The 23,414-nt window shown below is 39.7% G+C and overlaps 1 protein-coding gene across 2 annotated transcripts in view; it reads left to right on the top strand.

The window, feature by feature from the left end:
- Positions 1-23,408, top strand: part of Rab11fip2 (RAB11 family interacting protein 2) — a 37,050-nt gene extending 13,642 nt beyond the window's left edge. Inside the window, exons 4-6 of one of the 2 annotated variants that reach the window (XM_021152505.2) lie at positions 16,199-16,244; positions 21,960-22,167; positions 22,811-23,408. In XM_021152505.2, coding sequence (XP_021008164.1) covers positions 16,199-16,244; positions 21,960-22,167; positions 22,811-22,881 — 325 coding nt within the window. In that variant the 3' untranslated portion in view covers positions 22,882-23,408. Of the gene's footprint in view, positions 1-16,198; positions 16,245-21,959 lie in introns of both variants that reach the window. The other variant, XM_021152504.2, reaches the window with a different exon arrangement.
- Positions 23,409-23,414: the final 6 nt, after the last annotated feature.

Here is a 23,414-nt window from a genome sequence, read left to right as displayed (position 1 = left end):
AGGCTGGACCTTGAATTTATGGACCTATACCACCAGGATGGCACTTTAAGCTTTTAAAAATAATAAAAACCTCTTTCATGTGAAGAGCTGTTGAAGTCCGAGCACAAGAAATAACTCAAGGCATTTTGTGTTTGTCTTGGAAACAGTGACTGGCACAGAAAACGTGTTTTCCTTCCTTTCTGCTTTATTGCAGCTCTAAGCACTAGAAGCCCTTGATCTGTTGCTGTACAGAAACTTGGTAGTGAGCTTTATGTTTTACTCCTAGGATCTTTTATTTTATTAGGTCAGATATTTCACATGTATTTGGTCATCAAAGGTCCTTCTAGCCTTTCCTGTGTCTTCTAGCCTTCCCGTGATCTACCTAGCCAATAAGCTTAGACCAGATATTTTTTAGGATAGTATAGAAATATTATCTAAGATGAAGACATATTTATCACTAATATTTTCCAGTTTCAGTTGACAGTATACCTTTTCCTTTTGGGGAACTAGTTACTTCCTGTGTATGATCGAGTCACATCAGTCTTAGGAACTACCAAAAATTAGTTACCCTGAATGTGTGCCTAATTCACACTGTCCAAAAATCACCATAAACTGTTGCTTGTACCCATTATCAGAAAGCTATAATATGCCTGTAAAAAGACTGTTAATGTAAGATTACATTTTTTATTTGAAAAAAAAAAAAAGAAACAACAGTAGTCCTAAAGAAATAATCTTATTCCTAGTTGTTCCTTGTTGTTACATCTTCCTTTACAATGCCTTCTGTGGATGTGTGTACGCGCATGCATGTACGTGTGTGTGTGTGTGTGTGTGTGTGTGTGTGTGTGAGAGAGAGAGAGAGAGAGAGAGAGATTTAAAGCAGTCCTTAGCATTGTAATTACTACTGTGCATAAGGTCTGTTTTGGTAGGGATATTTAGCATTTGTCATGTACATCTAAAGATGGCTTGCTATCTGTAGCAGAATACCTGTAGCCTCATTGATGAGATAGAGAATATAAACTTTTGGAGTCCTTACTCCATGAGTGGCCCGGGATTTGTGGGGTTCCCATGTGACAGTGACTGGGAGGGAGAGTGTGGGTGTGGTTAGTTCCCACAGCACTGACGAGAACTTGTGTATGACTCCCCAGAGACGACTTGAAACTTCTCTATCCTTCGTCATCCTAGACTCGTTATTATGGTCTCATTAATTGGTGCATCTCCCATTGGGTTAATTTGCAGATACCAGCCATGCCATTCTTTGCTAACTCTCTAATGCAAATTGATATTTATGGTTTTTAAAATTGAAAACAAAAAAAAAGCTCTGTAACAAAAAGACAAACTTTGCTAAGTTTTGTCTTTTTTGTTGTTTTTATTTTTGTAAGATGAGAGATTAAGCTATAAAGAGAGTATGTGTGAGAGAAAAGGAAGAAAACATACCTACCACAAACCCACAAAAACTACTGTAGGCTAATAAACTGATGTGAAAATTTCTCAATTTACAGCACTTGACAGGTGCTAAAAGAAAAGCATCTTTAATTTTAATGTGTTGTTAGGACCTCTTTAGAGAGACTGTACAAGTTATTAACAAGGTCCTCTGAGACAGGAGACGGGTAATTAACAAGACCTATCGAGATATAGTTTAGGTAATTAACGAGCTCTTAAGCACTGGACACAGGATAACACGTGGTGAGTCTGATAGTTAAAGAGAGCAGGTCGTTACGATATGACCAAATGCATGATAGAGCCTGTAAGTCCTCTGAAGCTCTCCAGGAGGAAAGTGTTACGGTTCTATTCCAGTGATCCCAGCATGCTAACTTTTATAAATCAGTACATAAGCTTTGGGGTTTAAGGTAACATTGAGAGAATTATTTGTTTGTAAACAGGAAGTAGAAGAGCTTATGGATGCAGGTGGATGATGTTTGCTGATGTGGGTTCTGAGCTGTGTAGTTAGAGGGAAATTCTTCAGAAGAACAGACTATGTATGCCTCAGTTACTTTAAACACCACCAGTGAAGCATGCTTTTCATTTGTGGCCTCTTGTCTAAAGCTGCCTATTCTAGATCATCTTGCTCCTCTGTTGACTTTAAAATATCAGACTTTTGGCCACAGAGGAGACTGCACTGGGGACATCCTAGCCAGGGTTCTTCATTCAACTCTCTGCCAATTTCACATTTGAGAGCTGACATTCCCAGTTGCAAAGACTTGGTCTGGTTATTTCCTGTGTAACTTGGATATTACTGTCTCTAGTTTTGATTCAGAAAACTCCCAGTCAAGCATTTTCTTACAGTACTGTTGTATTCTGGTAGGTATATCCAACTAGTAGCCATAGGTCACATAGGCCGAGGACAGCAGTGAGTGTGGCCCGACACAAACCCATAAAGGTAAAAAGCTCTTGAGTTGTTTCTAACAGACTGTGTGGTTCTTTAGCATGTCCTTGGTAGATGGCTTTGTGTCCCAGTGTGAAAAGCTTGAATGTACCGGCAAAGGTTAAAATCTAACGAGTTTCTAACATTGCATGACCTGTCTCAGTATGGCTCCTGCAGGCCATCAAGCTGAATATGTTTCTAAATTTTAGCTTTGGAATCATTTTCATTTTTTTTCAGTATTTTTCTATGTGAGGGAGAGTGGTGTTTTAAGTGAGAATATGTCCCATCAGCTAAAATACTTAAATACTTAGTCTTTTGTTGATGATATTATTTGGGGGAAGTTCCAGTGGTGAGGCATTATTGGAGTAAATATGTAACTGGGGGCAGGATTTCAAAGCTTAAAGCCTCACCCTACTCCATTTCACTTTCTCTGCTTTGTGCTAGTGGTTCAGATGCGAGCTCATAGCTTCCCACTGCTGCTGCTACTGCTGCTGCGGTGTGACTTGCTGTCTTGCTGCAAAGGTGAATGTACTTGGGCTTCCAGAGCATTTTAAGGTGTCTTGTGGTATGATGTCTCTGATAGCTGGTATTACAGTAAGATGTCCAGGGCTTTTCTTTAATTTTGAAATGAATGTGGTAAGGGACAGGAAAGATGGCTCACTAGTTAGGAGCACTGGCTGCTCTTAAAGGGGAAGAATTATTTAAGGAAAATTGTTGTATGAATAGGTACAGTCAGTAACTGGGGTATAGCTCCACGACAGAATATTTGACTAATCTGTGGGAAGTGCTGGGATTCATTCCCTAGCATGACCAGAAAACATTAGAAGGTTGAATATTTTGGCCTATGCCTGTAACCTAATACTGAGACAAGAGGCTAACCCACACAATAGTCTGGAGCTAACATGGAGTGCCTGTGGGGAGAAATGGGCAGAGGGTAGCTGAGACTGGGGATAAGTAGTTAGTTATAACTAGTTCACAGTTAGGCTGTGAACATTAGCTGCTTTATTGCTGTTGGTTTGATGCTGAGGGTCGGGAGAAGGGAGCATCCTTTGAGAAACACTTCTGTGTATTCTTCAGCCTTTGAGTGAGACAGTGACCAAGGATTGGAAAAAGAAGAAAAGGAACAAGTCTAATGACATCTCCCAAGTGTGTGTGCATACATGTGGAAGTCAAAGTCATGATGTGTGTGTGCATGCATAGAAAACAAAACAGCTTTTTAAAAAGATGCTGTATCTTGTCAAATTTAAGATACATCCTGGCCCAGGGAGATAGTTCAGGTGGTAAAGTATTTGCCATGCAAGTGTGAGGGACTGGGTTCAGACCCCCAGCACACCCACAGAAGATGAAAGAGTCCCAGCATGCACACCTGTGAGCCCAGCACTTGGGAACAGATACAGATGCCCAGGACTTGAGGGCAAGCCAGTCTAGCCAATTCAGTGAGAGATCTTATCTCAAAAATAAAAGTGGAGATTGAGAAAGATACCCAGTGTTGACCTTCAACACCCATGGGTGCACACACACACACACACACACACATGCACAGGTATGCATGCTGAGACTCTTTCATCTTCTGTGAGTGTTTTGTTTTCTAGAACAATGTTAGGTCTGTGGTTTCTGAATCAGATTTAATGTGTTAGTCTTGAAGGAGAGGTTTGAGATTTTAGCTTTAGGGTTTTTTTTTTTTTTTTTTTTTTTTTGTTGTTGTTGTTGTTGTTTTTTAATCATGAGCTGTTTCCTTGTCTGTTTAAGGTTTGTTCTCAGGATAGGGACTATGTGTTTTTAATTAAATCTAGCAAGCTAGTATGGGCACAGTAACAGTTCTTACAAATTTATTTTCCAACACTTGAATACTCTGGCTTCTTTGAACATAAAATGCAAATTTCAGTAACTTTAAAGACTTGTGCATTTAAAGTGTCTTCATCTTACCATTATAATGACTATGCACATAAAAAGGTTTTTCTGGCTTTTCCAGATTTCTTCTCAAACTTCTGTAAGTCTTTCATTGTGGGAATCACCTTGCTTCTTGTTTGTATGGCCCTCATTGGCTTCTATGCAGGCCTCCTTTCCAGGCCTCTGGGTTTTGTGCCTAGGGCATTTCTAGGTGGGCTGTCTGGTACTGCTCTCCTTTATTGATGGTAAAGCTTTTCTTTTTGAATTGCAGCAGTGTATTTATGTATTATGAATTCATGGCAGTAACTACTATAGCCAGATTGTCTAAATATCCAGTGGTGACATATAAAATAAATAAATAAACTGTTACTGTATTCATTTAACCCATTTCTAGTAAAATGGTCTGAACATTTGACATAGGTGTCCTTGAACCTACTGTTTAGTGATGAATTATATTGATGTTATTATATAATTATTAATAAGTAGCTAAGTGTTAATTATATGTTGAATAATGTCTTAATGTGTTTTATATACTTGTTTTACATTTCAATATCTTTCTGATGAAGAAACTAATACCATTTAAATAGCCATTGTTTGGTCTTCTTAAAGTTTAGATGATCAGATTTTCTGTATGGTTTCTCAAGCATGTATAAAGCTTCAGTAAGGCTAGGAATGGAGGTTTGAGAGTGTAGTTTACACAGTGCCAAGGTCCCAGTTCTCCAACATTGGGATGGGACCTAAAATAAATGACCTGTTACCAAGACAGAGTAGTGTATGCTCTATAGAAGTACAGGAAATTTGCAAAGGTAGGGAGAGGAGAAATTTAGTATATTGAAAACTGGGGAAAGGCTTCCTCAAGGGAAATGTCTCTGTCCTTGAATTTGACCACTGAACATAGACTTTGCAAGTTTGGAAATTAGTTCATAAAAACCTCTGTGTTAGTAAACAGTAATAAAGGTCATATAGGAAGTGGTTAGAGAGCCATGTGTGATGGTACACACCTGATATTCTAACACTCAAGAAGCTGAGGCACAAAGATATGATGAGTTCAAGGTCAGCCTGCTACCAAACGAGACCTTGTCTCAAAAACAACAAAACAAGTAAAGCAAATAGGAGAAGGGTTATTTGATAGGTTCCAAAGGAATAATTTCCAAATAGTGGTTTTATAATATTATTAGTTGTTTATTAAAAACTGAGGGGGGTCACACCATTTATTTTCTATCAAGAGTTAGGGAGCTGTACTCCATGCCTGCCATTCTCTGCCTGGTAGGTTTCTGAGGAACTATGCCTGCTACTGTAGGCTTCCAGAGACACACTTAATAGGTGCCCTGCTGCAGCTCAGCATTAGGCATAATGAACACGTTGTTAGGGAGTTTGGTCTAAAAAGAAAGTGTCTAGCCAGTCATGTATTTTGTTTATCAGAGACATACAAATGTGGTTTTCTATATTGTTTCTTCTTTTTTAATCTTCAGAGAAATGAATTGTCTAAAAGTATGAAAAATGAAAATCACACTGAACATGACTTATGCTTTGATTCAGTGTTATAACTTGATTCTTCAGTGAAGAGTTTCACAATGTACTATGAACATAGAATATTTTAAATGGAATATGGGATAGGTACAAGTTCAGAATTATGATTCAGGTTTGGGTTTACATCTTTAGTAAGAAGCTGTTGGGCCTTTCACATTAGCCTTTCACTGTCAAATAGGGTAACCTGATTGTACAAGATTAACATGGTACGCAGAGTGCTGAGGGCAGTACTGACTCATGACCCAGCAATGGTCACTCGGCCTATGATCTCACCTTACAGACGTACAGAACACTAAACAGCAGTGCTAACCAGTCAGATAGAGGTACTTCTAGTAGACTATACCCCTTGCTTAAAAGACATATTAGATTGCTGACAGGACCCTGATACAGCTGTCTCTTGTGAGGCTAAGCCAGTGCCTGGCAAATACAGAAGTGGATGCTCACAGTCATCTGTTGGATGGAACACAGGGCCCCGAATGGAGGAGCTAGAGAAAGTACCCAAGGGTCTGCAGCCCTATAGGAAGAACAACAATATGAACTAACCAGTACTTCCAGAGCTCGTGTCTCTAGCTGCATAGGTAACAGAATCTAGTTGGCCATCATTGGGAGGAGATGCCCTTGGTCTTGCAAAGATTATATGCCCCAGTACGGGGGAATGCCAGGGCCAGGAAGCAGGAGTGGGTGGGTTGGGGAGCAGGGCAGGGGGACTTTGGAGATAGCATTTGAAATGTAAATGAAGAAACTATCTAATACAAAATTGTTTAAAAAAACGAAACTTAAAAAAAAAAGAAAGGCATATTAGAGTTTATTAAAGAAGGCAGCTCTAGCTGTCATAATAATAAGGATAAAGGATGTTTATTAAGAATTTGCAACATTCCAGAGTCCCTTTGGAAAGAGCCCCTGTCTTAAAAAAATCCATGGCAATCCCAGTGTGCCCTATCACTCAGATCTGAAGTGTGAGGTACTGCTCACTCTTTCAGGACCCTCCATCTCCTAGTGTGACAGAAATGACACATTTTTATGTTCTGCCATTGTTGTGTTTTTAGAATTAATAAGCATTTCTCATTGAACAGAAAAAAATCAAATGAGAAATTGAATGTGAAATATGCTTTTTTTATGGGTAGAAATTTTACAGGAATCAGCAAAGTCTCAAATGTTATCCCCGTGGGTCTGCTTCTTTAGACAGTACCACAAGGCAGAATTCCAAAAGAAAGGTGCTTTTGTTCACACTTGATGGTAAAAATTCTTACTTGGCTCATCATTTGGTTATGATGGTTCTCTCTTCATTGCTACTGAGATACAACAGCTACATAAAAGGCAGAGTCTGTCTGTGAGGCAGGCAGATTAAAAAACTGTGGAAGTGTCCGCAGTTGGGAAGTGCTATTGGAATTAAAAGCTACAGGTTAGATGAGGCCTTGTGCTGTACATGTGAAATCTCAGCATTTGAAAGACAGAACAGGAGGATCATGAGTTTGAGGCCATCTGGGGCTACATAGCAAGACCTTGTGTCAGATCAGCAACAGAAAGTACAGAAGTTTAAATGAGCAGAGTTAGTCAGTCTGGGGATAATGGAAAGGGGGATTTAACAGCCTCAAAGGATGGCTGTATGAAAATGGATAGGAAAGGGCTTTGATGAGGGAAAAACTCATTAAAGGTTCTCAGGGACCTACTGTGTCTAAAACTATCAGAGGTTAGAGGTGGGGTGGGCCTGGCTCACTGGGAACTTATGTCATAGTTTGATTTTAGCACCTAGTTCTCTAGAGAGTATTTGTCAGGACAGGAGTGAAGTGCTCAAATCCCATTTAGGAAAACTCAGGAAATTGCCACCTGGGCCTGAGTAGGAAGTGACAAAGGAACTCAAAGATACCAGTGAGGCACATTTCAAGTGAAATGCTAGATTCTGGGAAAACAAAAAGCAGAACAAAAAACATCATGTGGTATAATTTTCAATATAAAACTTACAGAAACTCAAAAGTGTCAAAGTTATTGTAGCATAAGAAACTTAGATGTTAGCATTGGTTTTAGTGGTTGTCTTTAGACTCATAGGAACCAGCATTTTCACTGTTTTCTAAATGAAACATTTAGAAAAAGCCGACTGGGCCAGAGACTGGCTTAGTGATTAAGAGCACTAGCTGCTCTTCTAGAGGACTCAGGTTCAATTCCCAGCAACCACATGGCAGCTCAACTGTCTGTAATCCAGTTCCATGTGATTTAACACCCTTACAGACATACATGCAGGCAAAATACCAATACATATAATATAAAAGCAGAAGAAAAAGCTGAACAGGATAGAATAATGTATAGTCTGTAGCGAGAGTGTTCATATGTCTGTGTGTATTTCCATAGGAAACTATATTCTCTTCAGACAGACATGAAGTTCTATAATCCTGTTGAGGCAAACTTGGTCACTGTGCATGCCTGAGGGTTGTTTTTTTCAGCCTGGGAACTTAGCATGTAGAACTCACCTATTGCTCTCATAGCTGTGCTTCTGCAGGGTTAGCAAAGGAGCCTCTGGTTTTTGTCACCAAGAAAAAGGCTCTGAGAATTATACGTTGAACAACCTTGCTTGAAGGCTTTGCAGGGATGGCTAGAGCCTTGAGTGCTTGTGGGCCAGTACCCTTGTTACAGGCTGTTCTTGAACACTTGAAGCCTTCCTAGTTAAACCAGAGGCTACCACAGCTTCTCTTAGATAGAGCTTGTTTCAGCCATGGCCACAAATTTTTGTCTTGGCAAAGAGTGGTGTAGAACCTATTGCCCTTTCTAACCTAGTTTAGAGGGTGATAGGATGCTTCTTTCTCCCCCTCAGTTCAGGTTCTTGTCAGACCCTCCCCCACCCCCGAGGGTCAGGCAAGTTAGGGAGGCTGGGCTGTCTTTGACCCCATAGGCACATGGAGATAGTGCTAGTACTGGTTCAGTGAGGGGATTGCTGGTACCTTGCTTTCATGACTCCTTTCTAATTCCCTGTTTTACTGCTGAATCAAAAGGGACTACCTTCCCTCCCTCAGCCACTACTAATCACGGATGTGTGGCACCATCAGTCATCGGCCAAGGTCTCCTCAGAGTACAAAGATAAGCAATGCAGTTTCCCCAGTGACAGAAGGGTCTTCTTACATCAAGAGAGGCATGATAGAATTATGGAGTAAACTGCCTGAATTTTCAAGTTCATCTTGACATGTCAGGGAAGTTGTGTGCGTGTTGCTGGATTTATTCTTCTCATGTATTAAGGGTACTTAAGAGAAAACTGTTTGAGAGGCTTAGCTTTAAAGGAGTGGGATTTGGCATCCACGGGGCTTATATATGGAAATCAGTAAGTTGGTGGACTGTCTTTAAAATAACTTGTGTTACTTTTCTTCAGCAGGAGAAAGTAATTAGTTAATAAACTTGATTGAATATTAAGTCTCAGAGCATGCCTTTCTTGATAGATATCCATAAGTCCTTGTGTTCTAGCCCTTTCTCTAGCAGCAGCAGCTAGTATTCATTAGAGAAGAACTGCACGACAAAATTTACTGTCCATGACCTTTGCTGTCACTGACCACGTTTTTTAATTGTCTTGCCTCTGAGATCTCTTAAAAGATACCCCATGAGAATATTAATAAGCAAATTGCTGTTAATCCCCACAGACACTTCTGCATTAGTTCTGTTTTGTCACCAGGGTATTTAGTGTGCCCAGTCCCAGGGGAGAGCATGTAGTACCTCAGGCTGCTCTGTCATTAATCTGACTTAGTCCTTTGTTCCTTGCTTTTTTTTCCTAAAAGGAAATAAAGAAAGAATGAGAGCAAGCAAGCAAACAAGCAAGTTATTTCATCTTGTCTTCTCAGCCTTATTTGCCTGTGTAACAAGCATAATTATAGTTGAATTGTATTTACTGAAGAAATCTCTTTGGCTATGTCAATTAAATTTTTTTTGTTGTGCTTTGAGAAGAGGATTATTAACAATTTTTTAGGATTTCTTTAGTGTGTAACCTCTCTGGAACATGAAATAAGAAGCAGGGCAGGAGCTGTTTTTAGGACTTACCAGAGGGTTCTTTAATGACTTTGTTTTATGGTCAGACAGCTAAAGTAATGGCAGGTTGTGTGCTCATAAGCTAACTTTGAGTTAATTTTATTGAAAGTCTTTTGGTTTGAAACTTATTTCAATTCTTATGGGCAGTTTGTCTTAATTTGTTTCTCTATTGCAATGATAGAAACCATAGCCAAACACCATTTGAGGAGGAAAGGGTTTATTTATTTTGGCTTACAGCTTATAGTCCCTCATGAAGGGAAGACTGGGAAGGAACCCAAAGTAGGAACCTGGAGGCAGGAACTGTTTACTGACTTGCTCCCTGTGGCTTTCTCAGCCTGCTTTCTTGTATACTCCAGTACCACCTGCCCATGGGGCAGTACCATCTACAGTGGGCAGGGCTCACTCCTACCCTCTGAAAACAATCATTTATCAAGAAGGTGCCTCATAGGCTTGCCCATAGGCCACTCTGATAGAGGCATTTTCTCATTTGAAGTTCCCTCTTCTCGGATGATTCTAGCTTGTATCAAACCAACCAGGACAGAGCTGCAAATGCTGCAATATCTCTTCCCATCTTAAATGGAACTGAAAACAATCTACTAGTGTCCTCTTAGATATGAATATAAGTGATGTTGGCAATTTAGGAAAGGGTTTTCTCTGTTCCCTGGAGACTTGTCTTGTTGATAGACATTCAGTCAACCATCCTGGCTCTCACAATTACTATCAAGCACTAAGAAGCAAGGCATTCAGCATCCATGTTTAATGGTCCTACTATGCTATAGGTGCTGTGACAGAGGTAAGACTGGAAAGGTTAATGAGATATGATTTCTTTAAGTGGCTTCCAGCAAACTGGCATGGAAAGCTCTAGATTGAGGCTAGATTGAGAGAAAATAGCTATTGAGCCACAATTTGCTGTTAAAGAAAAATTATCATGCTCGTTTCTTTTAGTGTTCTTCTAACGTTAATTCTTTGAAATTTAAAAATGTGAAATGAACAGTTAGGTGGCTTGTACTTTGGCACTGAATAGTGGGCCATCCGGATGGAAAAAATAGCTGAGCAAAATATGGTGGGATTAAAAAGTTGTTTAAAGAATTTGTCATATTCAAGCAGAATTTCCAGATAAATCATGAGGTCAGACTTGCTCCTGAGATTCTGCCATGGCCAACAGAGTCTTGGCTAGATTGAGTAAGATGGAGTGAATAGAGGTGTGATTGTGGTCCTGTGATCAGAAAGGAGCATGCATGAGAGCAGCAAGAAGATGAGAGGTTTGGGCTAAGTTCCAAGGAGGATGGATTTATGGGACATGCCTGCTAAAGACTGCTGCTTCAGGGGGGGAGGTACCCAGAAGATGGTTGGTAGAAAAGGGAAAGGTGATGAGTTTGGGTGCATTCACTTGGAAGTGCAAGTAGGATTTTTGATATGAATATGTAGCCAGACAACTTGTAAGCCCAGTATGCTGGAAGGTAAAGATGTTGTGGTTGGAAAGAAAAGATTAGAGTCATTCATCCATGATGTGGTGACAGCTAAAGTATCAAGAGAAGCATAGCCATCAAAGCAAAGTAGAGAAAGGTCTGGCAATGTCTTAGGAAATAGCTGTATTCCCCATACGAGCACAAAAAGAGGAAGGCAGCAGTGAAAGGGGCATTGGGGATGCAGGAATTAGGCTGGCATACTATACAGAAAACAGCCTCAAAAAGGCAAAGTAGCCCTTGGTGAAATTGAAGGAAAGGTTGGAAGTGAGGCAAGTTGCCCTGGTAAAAGGAGTTTGTCATCAAAGAAGTAGTGATGGGGTGTGGGGATTACAGTGTGGATGGGTAAGTTCCTTCTGCATGAGGGCTGGCATCTTTATTCCACTCTCTAGGATATACCAGTCCAGTGCTGCGAAGTGAGAGTTTCTATCTTACTCTCATGTGATACAAATTTAATGATGCATAACAGCCTCTTGTAGAGCCTCCTCCCACCTGCACTTGCCACTGAGGGAGGCTCAGGTCCCTAAAGCCTTCTCTATTCACTTAAAGGACAAGATCAATAGGATGCTGACCTTGGAAAGTAATTACTGTCAGAAGTTCTTCTTTGATGGTTTAGAGTTACATTTGCTTCCTTCACATAGTAAGGTATTGGCCAGTGTTTGAGGAAACTGGCCCCTCTCCCTGCCAGGTGGCACATCTCTGGACTTTGTCAATTATTTGGATTCACATATTAAAGGAAAATGCATCAAGCTGTAGGCTAAAGTGACTTTGTCATTTGAGCAGTGATGGTGTTTGGAAAGAGAAGTAGGAGATATAAGACTTGACTTTGAATGGCTTGGAAAGAGTAGCAGCCCTTTGCAGTGATAGCCTTCTGCTTCAAGCATAGAGGTTGAATAGTTCCCTCTGGTCTCATGCGTTCTATTATCTTGACAAGTCAAGCATTTTAAGCTTAACATTCTATATAGGTCTTCCCCTGTCTTAGAGCTTTCTGCTCCAAAGAAAGCGCTTGCTTAAAAAGGAGAAACATTTTGAGCATGGCCAGAAGCCCAAGTTATTACTGTAGCAACTGGGCCCATCACTTCTTTGAGACAGGCTTATTTTAGTACCTATAGACAGCCTAGTGTAACACAGGTTTCAGTTTCTATCAATTATTTCTTTACTTGCTACTCTAACCTTAAGATAAATTAATAAATGATATAGGAAAGTTTATGATTTCTAGAAAAACAATACTTAAAGTGCACAGTAGTTTATATTTCAAGTTTACTTACATTTTTTCAGAATTTTTAAATGAATTTGCAAATAAAAAATACTAATGTTTTTACCTGAAAACTTGACTATGGTAAGGTTAAGACATTTTATCTGTTTAAAATATGTTTAAGCATATACATTAAAATTCTTATCTGTTTAAAAATTACTTTAGGCTCCTTTGGCTTTATCAAACTTCCTCAAGTCTTTTTCTAAGAATAAACATAAATTCTGGAACTTAGTTGTACAGACTCCCTCTTCACCAAGAGAACATCCAGGTTTATTTTCTACCTGATTGAAAACACCAGCCCCTAACTTGTCAGCAGCTCAGTTGAGCAGTCAAATTGTATTATTCAATATCTTGTCTGACATGAGGACACCAGTCCAAAGAAAGAGATATCACAAATTGGTGCCACACTTCAATAAATAGAGACATTTTATTTTGCACCACACTAATTCAATCCAGTTCAGTTAACTCTTTTTTTCCCCCATGTAAGGACAGATGAAAAAAGGCAGCCATGAATGACTGAGTTGGTCATGTGTTTGACACGTCAGTGGTCAGTGTATGTATACAAAGCAGACCATAATGGAGGGTTCAGCCTTTGGCTCTCAGACAATACCAGTGGGGGTGGGGGGACTCAGTTAGCACATGGTGTGGAGTGGGGACCTGAGCTCACTGGCAAGCTCACACCCATGCGCATGCTCAGGTACAGAGAGGGAAGGGGCTGGGCTGCTGCCTGAGTGAGTGCACTGCCCTGCACAGCCCTGGCAGTGTAGAGAATCCCAGTGATCATTAGCCCCTTCTCAGGTCCTTGAGTTTTATTTTACCTTACTCCACATTGCATAGTACTTTGTGATTTTGATAAAAATCTTTGACCTAAATGTGCTCCTTAAAAATCCTTCTGATAATATAACACCCATGCTTCTGTTATTTCTCAGTTCAACAATTTCTCTCTGACACAGGATGCTGAGTGGATGTAGTCATGATATTTTATTCCTAGGGATGAACAGAATAGATCAGAACCCCAAATGTGGAATGTTCATAGGTTATTGAGAGGAGACTAACGTTATTGAGGAACATGCTTGTTGCCTGTGGATAAGGTCTGAGGTCCTTGAGTTTGTCTCTAGAAGCCTTCAGGGCATCTTAGCCTACAAGTTGTGTTCCAGCGTCCTGTACTGATGCCACTGCCTTGCATGCTGTGCTCAGCGTCCTGTACTGACGCTACTGCCTTGCACTCTTCACTCTCCCCAGTGTCCACAGAGCTGTCCTTTAAACAGCCAAGTCTCTCTGTCTTTCATGGAGTCTCAAATCCTACTTGTCCCAGGAAAAAGGCCTTCTTCAGTGAATTCTGTGAGTGCATGACTTTCACACATTTGCTCTAAGAATTTTGGGATGCCCTACCTCTCCATCCTGTGAAGGAGGTTTTATCCCATAATGAAATGAGGTTGAATCAGAGTGCTTATGCTGGGGCTCCAGCATTACAGTCAGCACTCACAAAGATTTGTCAAGAGAAACAAGGCACAGAGCTGGCGTCGCAGCTAGGACAGGTCTCAGAGCCAGATTCCACCAGTCAGCAGTGGAAGAATTTATAACTAATGTTATAATGTTACCTAACATCCCTTATATTTTAAATGAGGTTATGGAGGATAGAATTTGGTACCACCTAATCCTCTTAATTGTCATGAAAATTATTTTTGAAAAAGTTTAGAAGAACACACCTCAAATGACCTGAGATTGTGCGCACTGGGCAGGCTCTTCCTGCTCTTTGTTTTCTGCATTACTCTGTTCATTTTCTCTCTCCACAGCAGTCCTGTTTGGGAAATGCTTTTGACAGTATGGTTTTGCAGATGAAGGAACCAAGATGTAGTCAAACTGACTTGTTAAAGGTCATGAAGCCGCAGATACTAGGGTAGAACACAGTGAATTCATCTCCCACAGCTGCAGGGCCCTTCACTCCTCTGCTCTTGAGCACATTGGTGTTCTGACACCCCTGCATGTAAATCATGTTACACATGGGACTGTCCACCAGTGGAGGTGGGTGGAGTGGAGTGTGTTCCTTATCACAAAGCATGCCATGAGGACATAAAGCAAGGGGATACTACTGTCTCTCACTGGCCTCTTACACTGGCTTGGATTGAGAGATGGGGAAGGTAGAAACCATCAGCAATTGCTGCCACAGTAGAACACCGCAGGTGCAGGGTTGCAGATGCAGGGCTGCCAGTACTGAGCTGCAGATACAATGCTGCAGGTACAGGGCTACAGGTAGAAGGCCACAGGTGCAGGGTTGCAGGTACATGACTGCAGGTGCAGGGCAGGTACAGGGCTGTAGATGCAGGGCTGCAGGTATAAGACTGCAGGTACAAGGCAACTCTAATGATTGATGGCCTTTGGCACTTTGTTCTTATCATTTTGTGTCTTGTCAGGGTTTTGAGGCATGGCTGGTTCTCTGACACTAGTATAGGACCTTGCAGAACACCATGCAGATGGCATACAGGGATAGGGAAATGTGGCAGCTACATAAGCCTACAATGATGTACTGCAGGTCTCAGCACATGTCTCATGCTTGTCTGCATAGTAACCCAGCCTCATCCCAATATTAAACTGCTTCCACAGGCTCTCCTCCTGGGAAAGGTCCACAGCCAGTGCTTGTGAAAACTTGAGTGTGCCCTGGATACATAGCACATTCTTTGGATGTGTGGCCCTACATGTATTGTGCCTTTTAGGGTTTGCACTGTGGGATATGATGTGTACCTGTAACCAGGGCTATGTTTCATAAAAAGATTTCCAGTATCCACAATTTCTATCACATGGACAAGATTTTAAAAGTTGGTTCCTTAAGTCTTAGGAGTCTATTTTTTTATGTAGTATGCAGACAGTGGAAAATATTTCTGATAGTTAAGTCTTCTTTTTAATGTATATATGTGGAATAAAAAGACTCCCAGGACCTTAATCTGCTTCATATCTGTTCTGAGGATAAGTGCCTTAAATGCTGGGTACAATTTGCAGTGGAACAGCAGTGATGAAACATTTACTCATCAGATGGCTTTGAAGTTGAGCTTCTCTGGGGTGGCTGTAGTCTCCTTCCTAATGGGCATGTTTCAAAGAAGAAAGTGGCTGTGGCACTCTGTGGTGATGTCTCCAAATGGACCGTTTGAAAGCTAGCTACTTAGAAATCACATTAATGACAGAAATTATTTCTGCTACTCTGGACTCATTCCCATTGACAGGGTAAGGTCTGAAAGTTAATTTTTCCAATATACTTGACATTTTAAACAATGGGTGCCTGTTTTCTCTTACTCTATAACCTTTCCAAACATAAATTTTCTTAGCTTTCTACAGTAATATGTCAAAAGGGTTGAGGTGTGTGTGTGTGTGTGTGTGTGTGTGTGTGTGTGTGTGTGAGTATATTATAAGAACTACTTTAATGAAGTACCTTACTGGTAAGGTCATGATGCTTAAAGGTATTTAGAAACTGTGTATTTAAAATTTATGGTTCCTTGATTCTGAATACTGGAGGATTTTCTTTCAGGGCTTAAACCTGCAAATGCTTTAAGGATGTTGAGGAAATACTGGTTTGCTTCTACTTCTTGAATTGAATTCCCTTACCTAAGTGAGGACATTAGACAGACATGTTGCAGTGTGGCTTAAAATGTTTCTATTTTTCTGTTTCTTACCATACATACTGTGCCAAATTTAACCTTTATTTTATGCTTTATTACTTAGTTTTCATATGAATCCAACAAGCAGTGAAGACCTCAGGAAAATCCCGGTAAGTTACCAAGGAGTGACACGATCACCAGAGAGCAAGCCTGGCTTCTCTCTAGCATATTCCTCTCATGCCTCTGTCTCCTTAAACACCTCAGTGGCAGAAACAACATTGGTCTGTGTGGTGGTTTGGGGAGAAAGAAGAAAGTCAAATTGAGACTTTGCCTCAATGTGGCTTCTGTATGTGCTCAGAGACAGCCCGAGCCAATGTAGTTATAATTGAACATCTATCTAGGGTCTACATGTTTGTTTATAACTTGTGACTTTAATGTGAAAGCTGTATGTCAGAGTCAACATTACAGTTGTAAAAGTAGCTAGCATTTGTTTTTGGGGCAGGGGTTGAATAAAGAGCAAAGCTGCTTGCTAATATTCAGTAGGAAAGCAGCATGGTGAGAGACCAGAGTTTATCAGGAAAGGCTTTGGAAAGACAAAAGCCTCAGGATACCTATCTTCCAAGTCAGACCAAAGCCAGATCTTTCTCAGGATTGGCAGCAGTCAGTTAGCTAAATGGATGTGTGTAGTTTGCAAGAATTGCTGAGATAGCTTAACTTTGTTTCATTGTTACCTGAAGTTTGGGATTGTATAGGAGTTTTCAGTTACATCTAAGTCCTCTTAAATTTGTTGACCTGGAGAATAAATCACTTTCTAAAAATATAGGCAGACGTTCTTGGGGGAAAACTACATTCTCACTGAATAAAAGAAAGAGGCCAGAGGCTGCTGTTTCAACTATCTATCCTTAATATGTGTGATCCAGATGTATTTAAATTTTTTCTAGCAATTGTATATCACAATTTCTAGTATATGTTTATCTAAAAGAAGTCAAAGTGGAGTTATAGTCTATCTTATAAACCATTTTAAGAACAGTTGTCTGTCTAAAGAATTGTAGAAGACTGTGGATGCACGGGACTTTAGATAATGACTCTGCTGTTCTATGTAAATTATTTCTAAGTTTTGATGCTTTATAAGTATTTGTCTTCATAATGTGGCAGTCTCTAAGCAATGTCAGATGATATGAAGTCAGCGTTTGATCAGATAGTGAAATGAATTCTACCAGCTGTTACTTAATCTCAAACAAAATGCAACATCAAAAATTGATTTAATATGTAGCTATTGTTTATTAGGTAACCTTAATTACAATTTCCCTGTGCTTGTAGATGTACTTTTCCAAATCTTGTAATTTATCAGTGTTAAAACATCCTTAGAAATCTTTAAAGAAATAAAATGTGAAAATTGTTTTAGTTCAAGGATTTAAAGGTGATAACAGAATCCTTGATGTGTGATTGTTTTTCTCTGGAATCTAACTATTCTAAATGACAGTTAAAAGATTACTAGGTGTTGCTAATGTACTGCAAGATACAATTAAGAGGAGAAAGAGTCCTTACAGACGAGTTTTCAGAAGAAGTTATTTGAACAATTTTTATGTTGAAGATTACAAGATGTTTGAAGTAATTTACATGAAGTTCCCCAGTAATAGACATCCAGCAAGTTATTTTTCTCTCCTTCTGGAGGGAGTATTGTGTAATTAGGTTTGTATGTCGGCTATGCTGGTGCCAACACCTGTCTGTGGAGGCGCGGTGTTTAGGCAGGAGCAGTAGCCAGTTGAAAGGGCAGTGTGAGCTCTTTAAGGCCTAATTAAGAACTGAAAGGGAGATGAAGAGAGGAAGACAAAGGATGTGAAAGTAGCTGAGATGATGTTCCCAGAGCAGAGTCCTCATTACACCATAATGAGATGATCTGAGAACGCCAGCCTTCATCTCCTCCCTCTCTCCTCCAGTTGCCTTGGATGTCAGTTAGGACCCCACCAATATTTGGTTACCAGGGTAACCTTTCTTTAAATCTTCAGTTATTTTGAGTCTTGATAATTTGCTTTTGTCTGAATTTAAATATTGTAATAATATATATGTATATATATGTGTGTGTGTGTATTTCCTAGTTTAAAAGGCTAGATTGTATATAAGGTAAAAATAGCTAATACATCTGAGAATCTTCCACATGAGTCTTGTTATTTAAAATTCTGGTTTAAAACTTCATAGAGGGCTGTTTCTTACCCAGTCCTCCATCTTTGTATCTGTATAAGGGACTTTACTTTTAGCAGATGTGAAGTAGAGAAGAAGGATTAGTTGTGAAAGAAACGAGACAGGAAAAATTTATATTAAATTTCAAAACAGGAAAACATCTTTAAAATGTACGCTGTCTGTGAAGCATGAGGACAAAATATTGAATTTATGGCAGCCCCATTGTGGGCTATATTTGCTCTCTGTTCTGAGGTTGGAGTTTTCAGTTTTCCCTGAATATACCTTTTGAAAAACAATTTTTGCATGTTCTTGAGAATTTCCTTGAGAAAAAACAAACTAATTTTTATAACTAGGAAACATTTTAACATCATTTATATTAGTTAATATTATTTTTATCATTTCCTTTGACATTATAAATGTGTGTGAGTATAGTAATATATTGGCTTAAGAATTATATACCTAAAATTAGGTATATAATTCTCAAAAAAATTAAGTAAAATCTGGAGCCAAGTCTGAGCTGTATTAATTAATTTTAGGGTTTTTTTTTTCCCCAGAGTAAAGTATAGTTTGTGGTACATGTGTCTTTAAGATGTTTTCCTGTTCAGAAATCAGATGCTGAATTTTGGGTAAAATTTTCACCTATAAAAAAGATGGCACTTTACTAAGATTAGAAATGTCTTTCTAGGAAGGAGGCTGGGGTGAGAAAGGTAAAGAGTATGTTGTATCTTGTTCATTTGGCTATAAAGTGTTAAACAGTGTTCTAAAATACTAGGTAATCTTGCAGGACTGAAGTGATTCCCCATGGCATTTAGACTACTTATGTCATATGGAATTTTTGGGGCATGTTATTTATCTTCATTGTTTTAAGATAAATGTTAAAATATTACCTACATTATTAACCTGTGTGATTGATAGAATATTAACTATGTAAGTGATTTTTAAATGTATGCCATCTTATATTTTGAAATTTGAAAAATCATTGCATTTACATATAATTTGATTAAAATTAGAGAGTCTGAACAGATGTTATTATGTTAAGTTCATTAAAGAACTAAAATTACAGACAACCTGGAAGTAACATAACCCATTTAGTTAACTTTCATGACCCCCATGATTCTTAGATTTTTTTTCCAGTAAACATTTTGTTAGAAAAGTGAAATCACATTAGTTGGACTTTATTATTTTAAAAATGCAGTTGAGAAAAAAAAATCACTCAATAGATAACAGGATTGAAAGGGTAGGAGGACATGTCTCATCAGATAAGGGATGCAACACTCAGCCTGATTCTTGCCTCATTCTTAGACAAACTTACTTGTGCTAAAGTACAAAGGTTAGCTTACTTCTGACAAACTAAAAAATCTCTATAGTTTGTCTTGTCTTTACTCTAGAACAATGCATAGTACAATGTATATTTTATGAGAGTATAATTAATTTATAATATATCTCTGAACAACCAGTGACCAGTGCATTATTTTATAGGCTTAACTGATCCACGAGGGAAGGTAGAAGCCAGAACTTAGCTCTAAAACTGTCCATATGGCAATGTTCATAGCAACATTTGAAATGTTGGGACACAAGTAACTCAGAAATTTTCAACTTTTCCTATTTGCTAATTGGAAAACTAAGTTGTTTAAAGTATATCTCAGAGAATTTAAATTCACTTTCTTAAATACTGTGTTTACTCACCTAAATTATGCTTATAATAAACTTCAAAATCTATTAAAGACTTTGATTTTCTTGTTTGAGGTCTTGGGAAGTATTGTGTTAAAATTGTTTTAAAATGGTACCATTTTAAATTAACATTTATTAAATGTTAAAAATCATTTGCATATTGTTATTGTGGCACTATAGAGGCTGTTAAGGTTTTTAAAGCATCCAAACTGACATTTTCAGTATTTAAGTAGCTCTGGAAGGACCTCTGCTCTTCCAAGTGATATTTTCCTAGTTGCCAGGTTAGAGTATTGCCTCAGAAATACTTGTGCTTAAAGAAAAGCTAAGACGTGATTCCTTTCTGCTTAGAAACCTTCAATGGCTTATTTTCCTTAGGACAAGGCTCATATCCTCAAAGGTGACCTGCCTATGCTTGATGGTACAGCAGGAGTCACAGAGCGGCTCCTCTCAGACTTGTTTTCTAGTCATGCTTCCCTGGCCTGTGACAGGCCACTGGACCACGAGCCCTGGTTTGATAATTATCACCCCACTGCCAATTTCTGCCTGGAGATTATGAAACCTGTTGTAAGCTGTTACTACCCAAACTCTGAAGCCTGGAGTATGGGAGACAGTTTTCAGCCTAAAGTTTGTACATCCAGGAGGAAGGAACATAGGAAGGAATGGGGTGTCACTCTAGTTTCTGCCCTGGGGTCTTGCAGTAGGAGCATATAATGAAGAGCTAGACACACAACACAGTCAAAGTAGATGATGATGAGGGGAGAGACATAGTTTCTACGGGAACAAGAGTCCTTCTGCATTTCTCTGGCCTCACTAATCCTCTGCTGGACAGATGAACCAGGTTCCTTAATACTTCAGTTAATTTTTCTTAAAGCAAAACAGAAGTGTTTGAGGGGAAGTGATGCAAATCATCCTAAATTACTGGGTTTAGGGATATAACTATGTTTTAAAGGCATAAAATATGCCATTTTGTATCTAGACATTTACAGATTAGAAATATAAATCCCAGGGCATTGAAAGCTAGGGAAATATTAATGGCCCATCTTCATCATCACAAGGTGTTTTTTTTTTTTTTTTTTTTTTTAGATTTCAGTGTCACAACACTGATAGAATCAAACAAGTTGAAGCAAGGTCCTCTTTTGGTTGCATTTATGCTTTTGTTTGATATTTTTTTTAACTACTTGAATATCATAAGCTAGGTAAATAAGTCAGATGAGAGGACATGTTGCTGTCCTGACCATAAGTACTAATGTGGCTGTAGCTGATCTCTGAGCTTCCTGATAACAGGGCAAAGAGGGAAACAACATCAAACAAAGGATGTTATTTGTGGGAAGTTAAAACGTCCACTACTCTGGAAGACTCAGCTCACATGTGGTCATCTAAGGCAGAAGCCATACCTGTGAATAGTGCTCCTTGGTTTAGCTCCAGGAGCCTTTCATCATTTCTCAGAAGTTAGAGAATCAGCCTGGCATTTCTGTTTCTCACAGCTATCATCAAGAAAAGCCCAGATGGAAGTGTGAGTGCACGTTCTGTGAGAACAGTGTCCATATGTGCAGTTTTCTATAGCTTCTTGGCCGTCCTTTGACTAGATTCCTACAGGCGTTCAGTTTTCATCTATTTTCATTATATTGACTAACTTGTTTGAAACTATAGAGTATGTCTTATCCAGCCCACTCAAGTATGCTGGGCATGGAACCCAGGGCCTTCTCCATGCTAAGCAAATGCTCTGCCACTGAGCCATACCCTCAACACTCATGCTGGGATTTAGTTCTCACTGATACAGACTGTCTCTGGCTCTAGGAAGTTGTTCCCATGTAAGAAGGAGTTTCAGGTATGGATTGAATCAGGCATTTGGTCTGTCTGCCCTCCTTCTTGCCAGGGACTGAGTAGCACTCAGCAATTGTCACCATGATTCTAGCTACAACTAGAGAGAAACTTTATCAGCTTCAGAAAAACCAGAAGGTAGAATTCTGAATAGCTCTTAATGTATGTGTCTGTGTCCTGCCTGCTAAAGCAAGTCTGCATCTCATTCCCAGGACAACAATCCTTTCGATGCCACGGCTGGGTACCGGAGTCTGACCTACGAAGAGGTGCTGCAGGAGCTGGTGAAGCACAAAGAACTCCTTCGGAGGAAGGACACCCACATCCGGGAGCTAGAGGACTACATTGACAACCTCCTCGTCAGGGTGATGGAAGAGACACCCAGCATCCTGCGAGTGCCCTACGAGCCATCCAGGAGAGCTGGCAAGTTCACCAATAGCTAGTGGGAGTCAAGAGGACTGTTTATAACTGGGAAGGGAGCGGGGGGGGAGCAGAAAGGAAAGAAGGATGTGTTACTGGAAAAGACNGCACAGTCAAGCTTCACCTCCTCCCCTCAGTCATTGGGGACAGTTGTCAGCCCTGTTCATACTCACAGGTATTATCAAGAGTAACCTTTGGAGTGGGTAAAATACTCTAAACTCTTAAACTGAAAATGAGCCATGCCTTGATGACTGAGCAGTTCTCTGGCATCACTTGGGTGCTGGACCCCTGTCTGCCATAGGCCTGGAACTATCTTCAGCAGCCCATGAGTTATTCCTCAGGAATAGATTCCATAAAGCAGAATCGAAACTATGGTTGGATTCTCAGTAGTCAGTCTGTAGACACACTCAGTATCAGGAACACTGCTCATTATAAACAGACACATTCAAGTGTCAGAACACTGCTCATTATAAACACTACTGAAAAACCAGTTCCTCATACATGACTATGTGTGTTCANGTGTTTCTGTACATAAAAAGTACATGCATATACCTCATATACACGTGTGTTTTAAAGACATTTAAAAACAAGCAGTTGCCTCTAANGTTAGGATATCAATCTCATAGTTTAAAATGTACTTTTACAGTATATACCCAGGATCACTTGTCACCCGGGCCACCCCACCTCTGTGGAGAAGCTACTTCACCCCACTCCTGATTCTCTGAACTCTGATTGTGAAGGGATTCACTACATTCAACTCCAGCTTCTAACTTTATTCCCAANCACTGTCCCAAAAATTGATGATCTCAAGTTTCTTTTCAAGGAATGACAAAATTTAGAGCTCTTTATTCTTTTTGTAGAAGAAAGGATTTCTTCAGCCAGTGTTCTCCTGGTGTTTGAGTTTATGGGAAGTATAAGCAGGAGATAGGGTAGTGTGGTTTATTCTACTGTGTATCCTGAGCAAAGACAACTGTGCAAAGTTACATCTGAAAATGAGCTGGGGTGGGGTGGGGTGATTGTCTGTTGCCTGATAACCCAAGGCAACAGCAAGTTCCAGGAATGAAGGTTGGGCTTGGTTTCAATTTCATCATTAATAGAACAGATGGTTGCCTTTGAGCCCTGAACCAAAGACTCATCGCAACCGTGGGTGTTGAGAGCAGGTCTCTACCAACGTACAGCATGAGGCAGCCCACATCTACCCTTGAGGATTGATGTCACACACTATGGGGTCTTTGTTTAAACCTGTCTCC

This window comes from Mus caroli, chromosome 19 (assembly GCF_900094665.2).
Source record: "Mus caroli chromosome 19, CAROLI_EIJ_v1.1, whole genome shotgun sequence".
Taxonomy (NCBI): Eukaryota; Metazoa; Chordata; class Mammalia; order Rodentia; family Muridae; genus Mus; species Mus caroli.
This window is presented reverse-complemented; position numbering and strand designations above follow the sequence as displayed.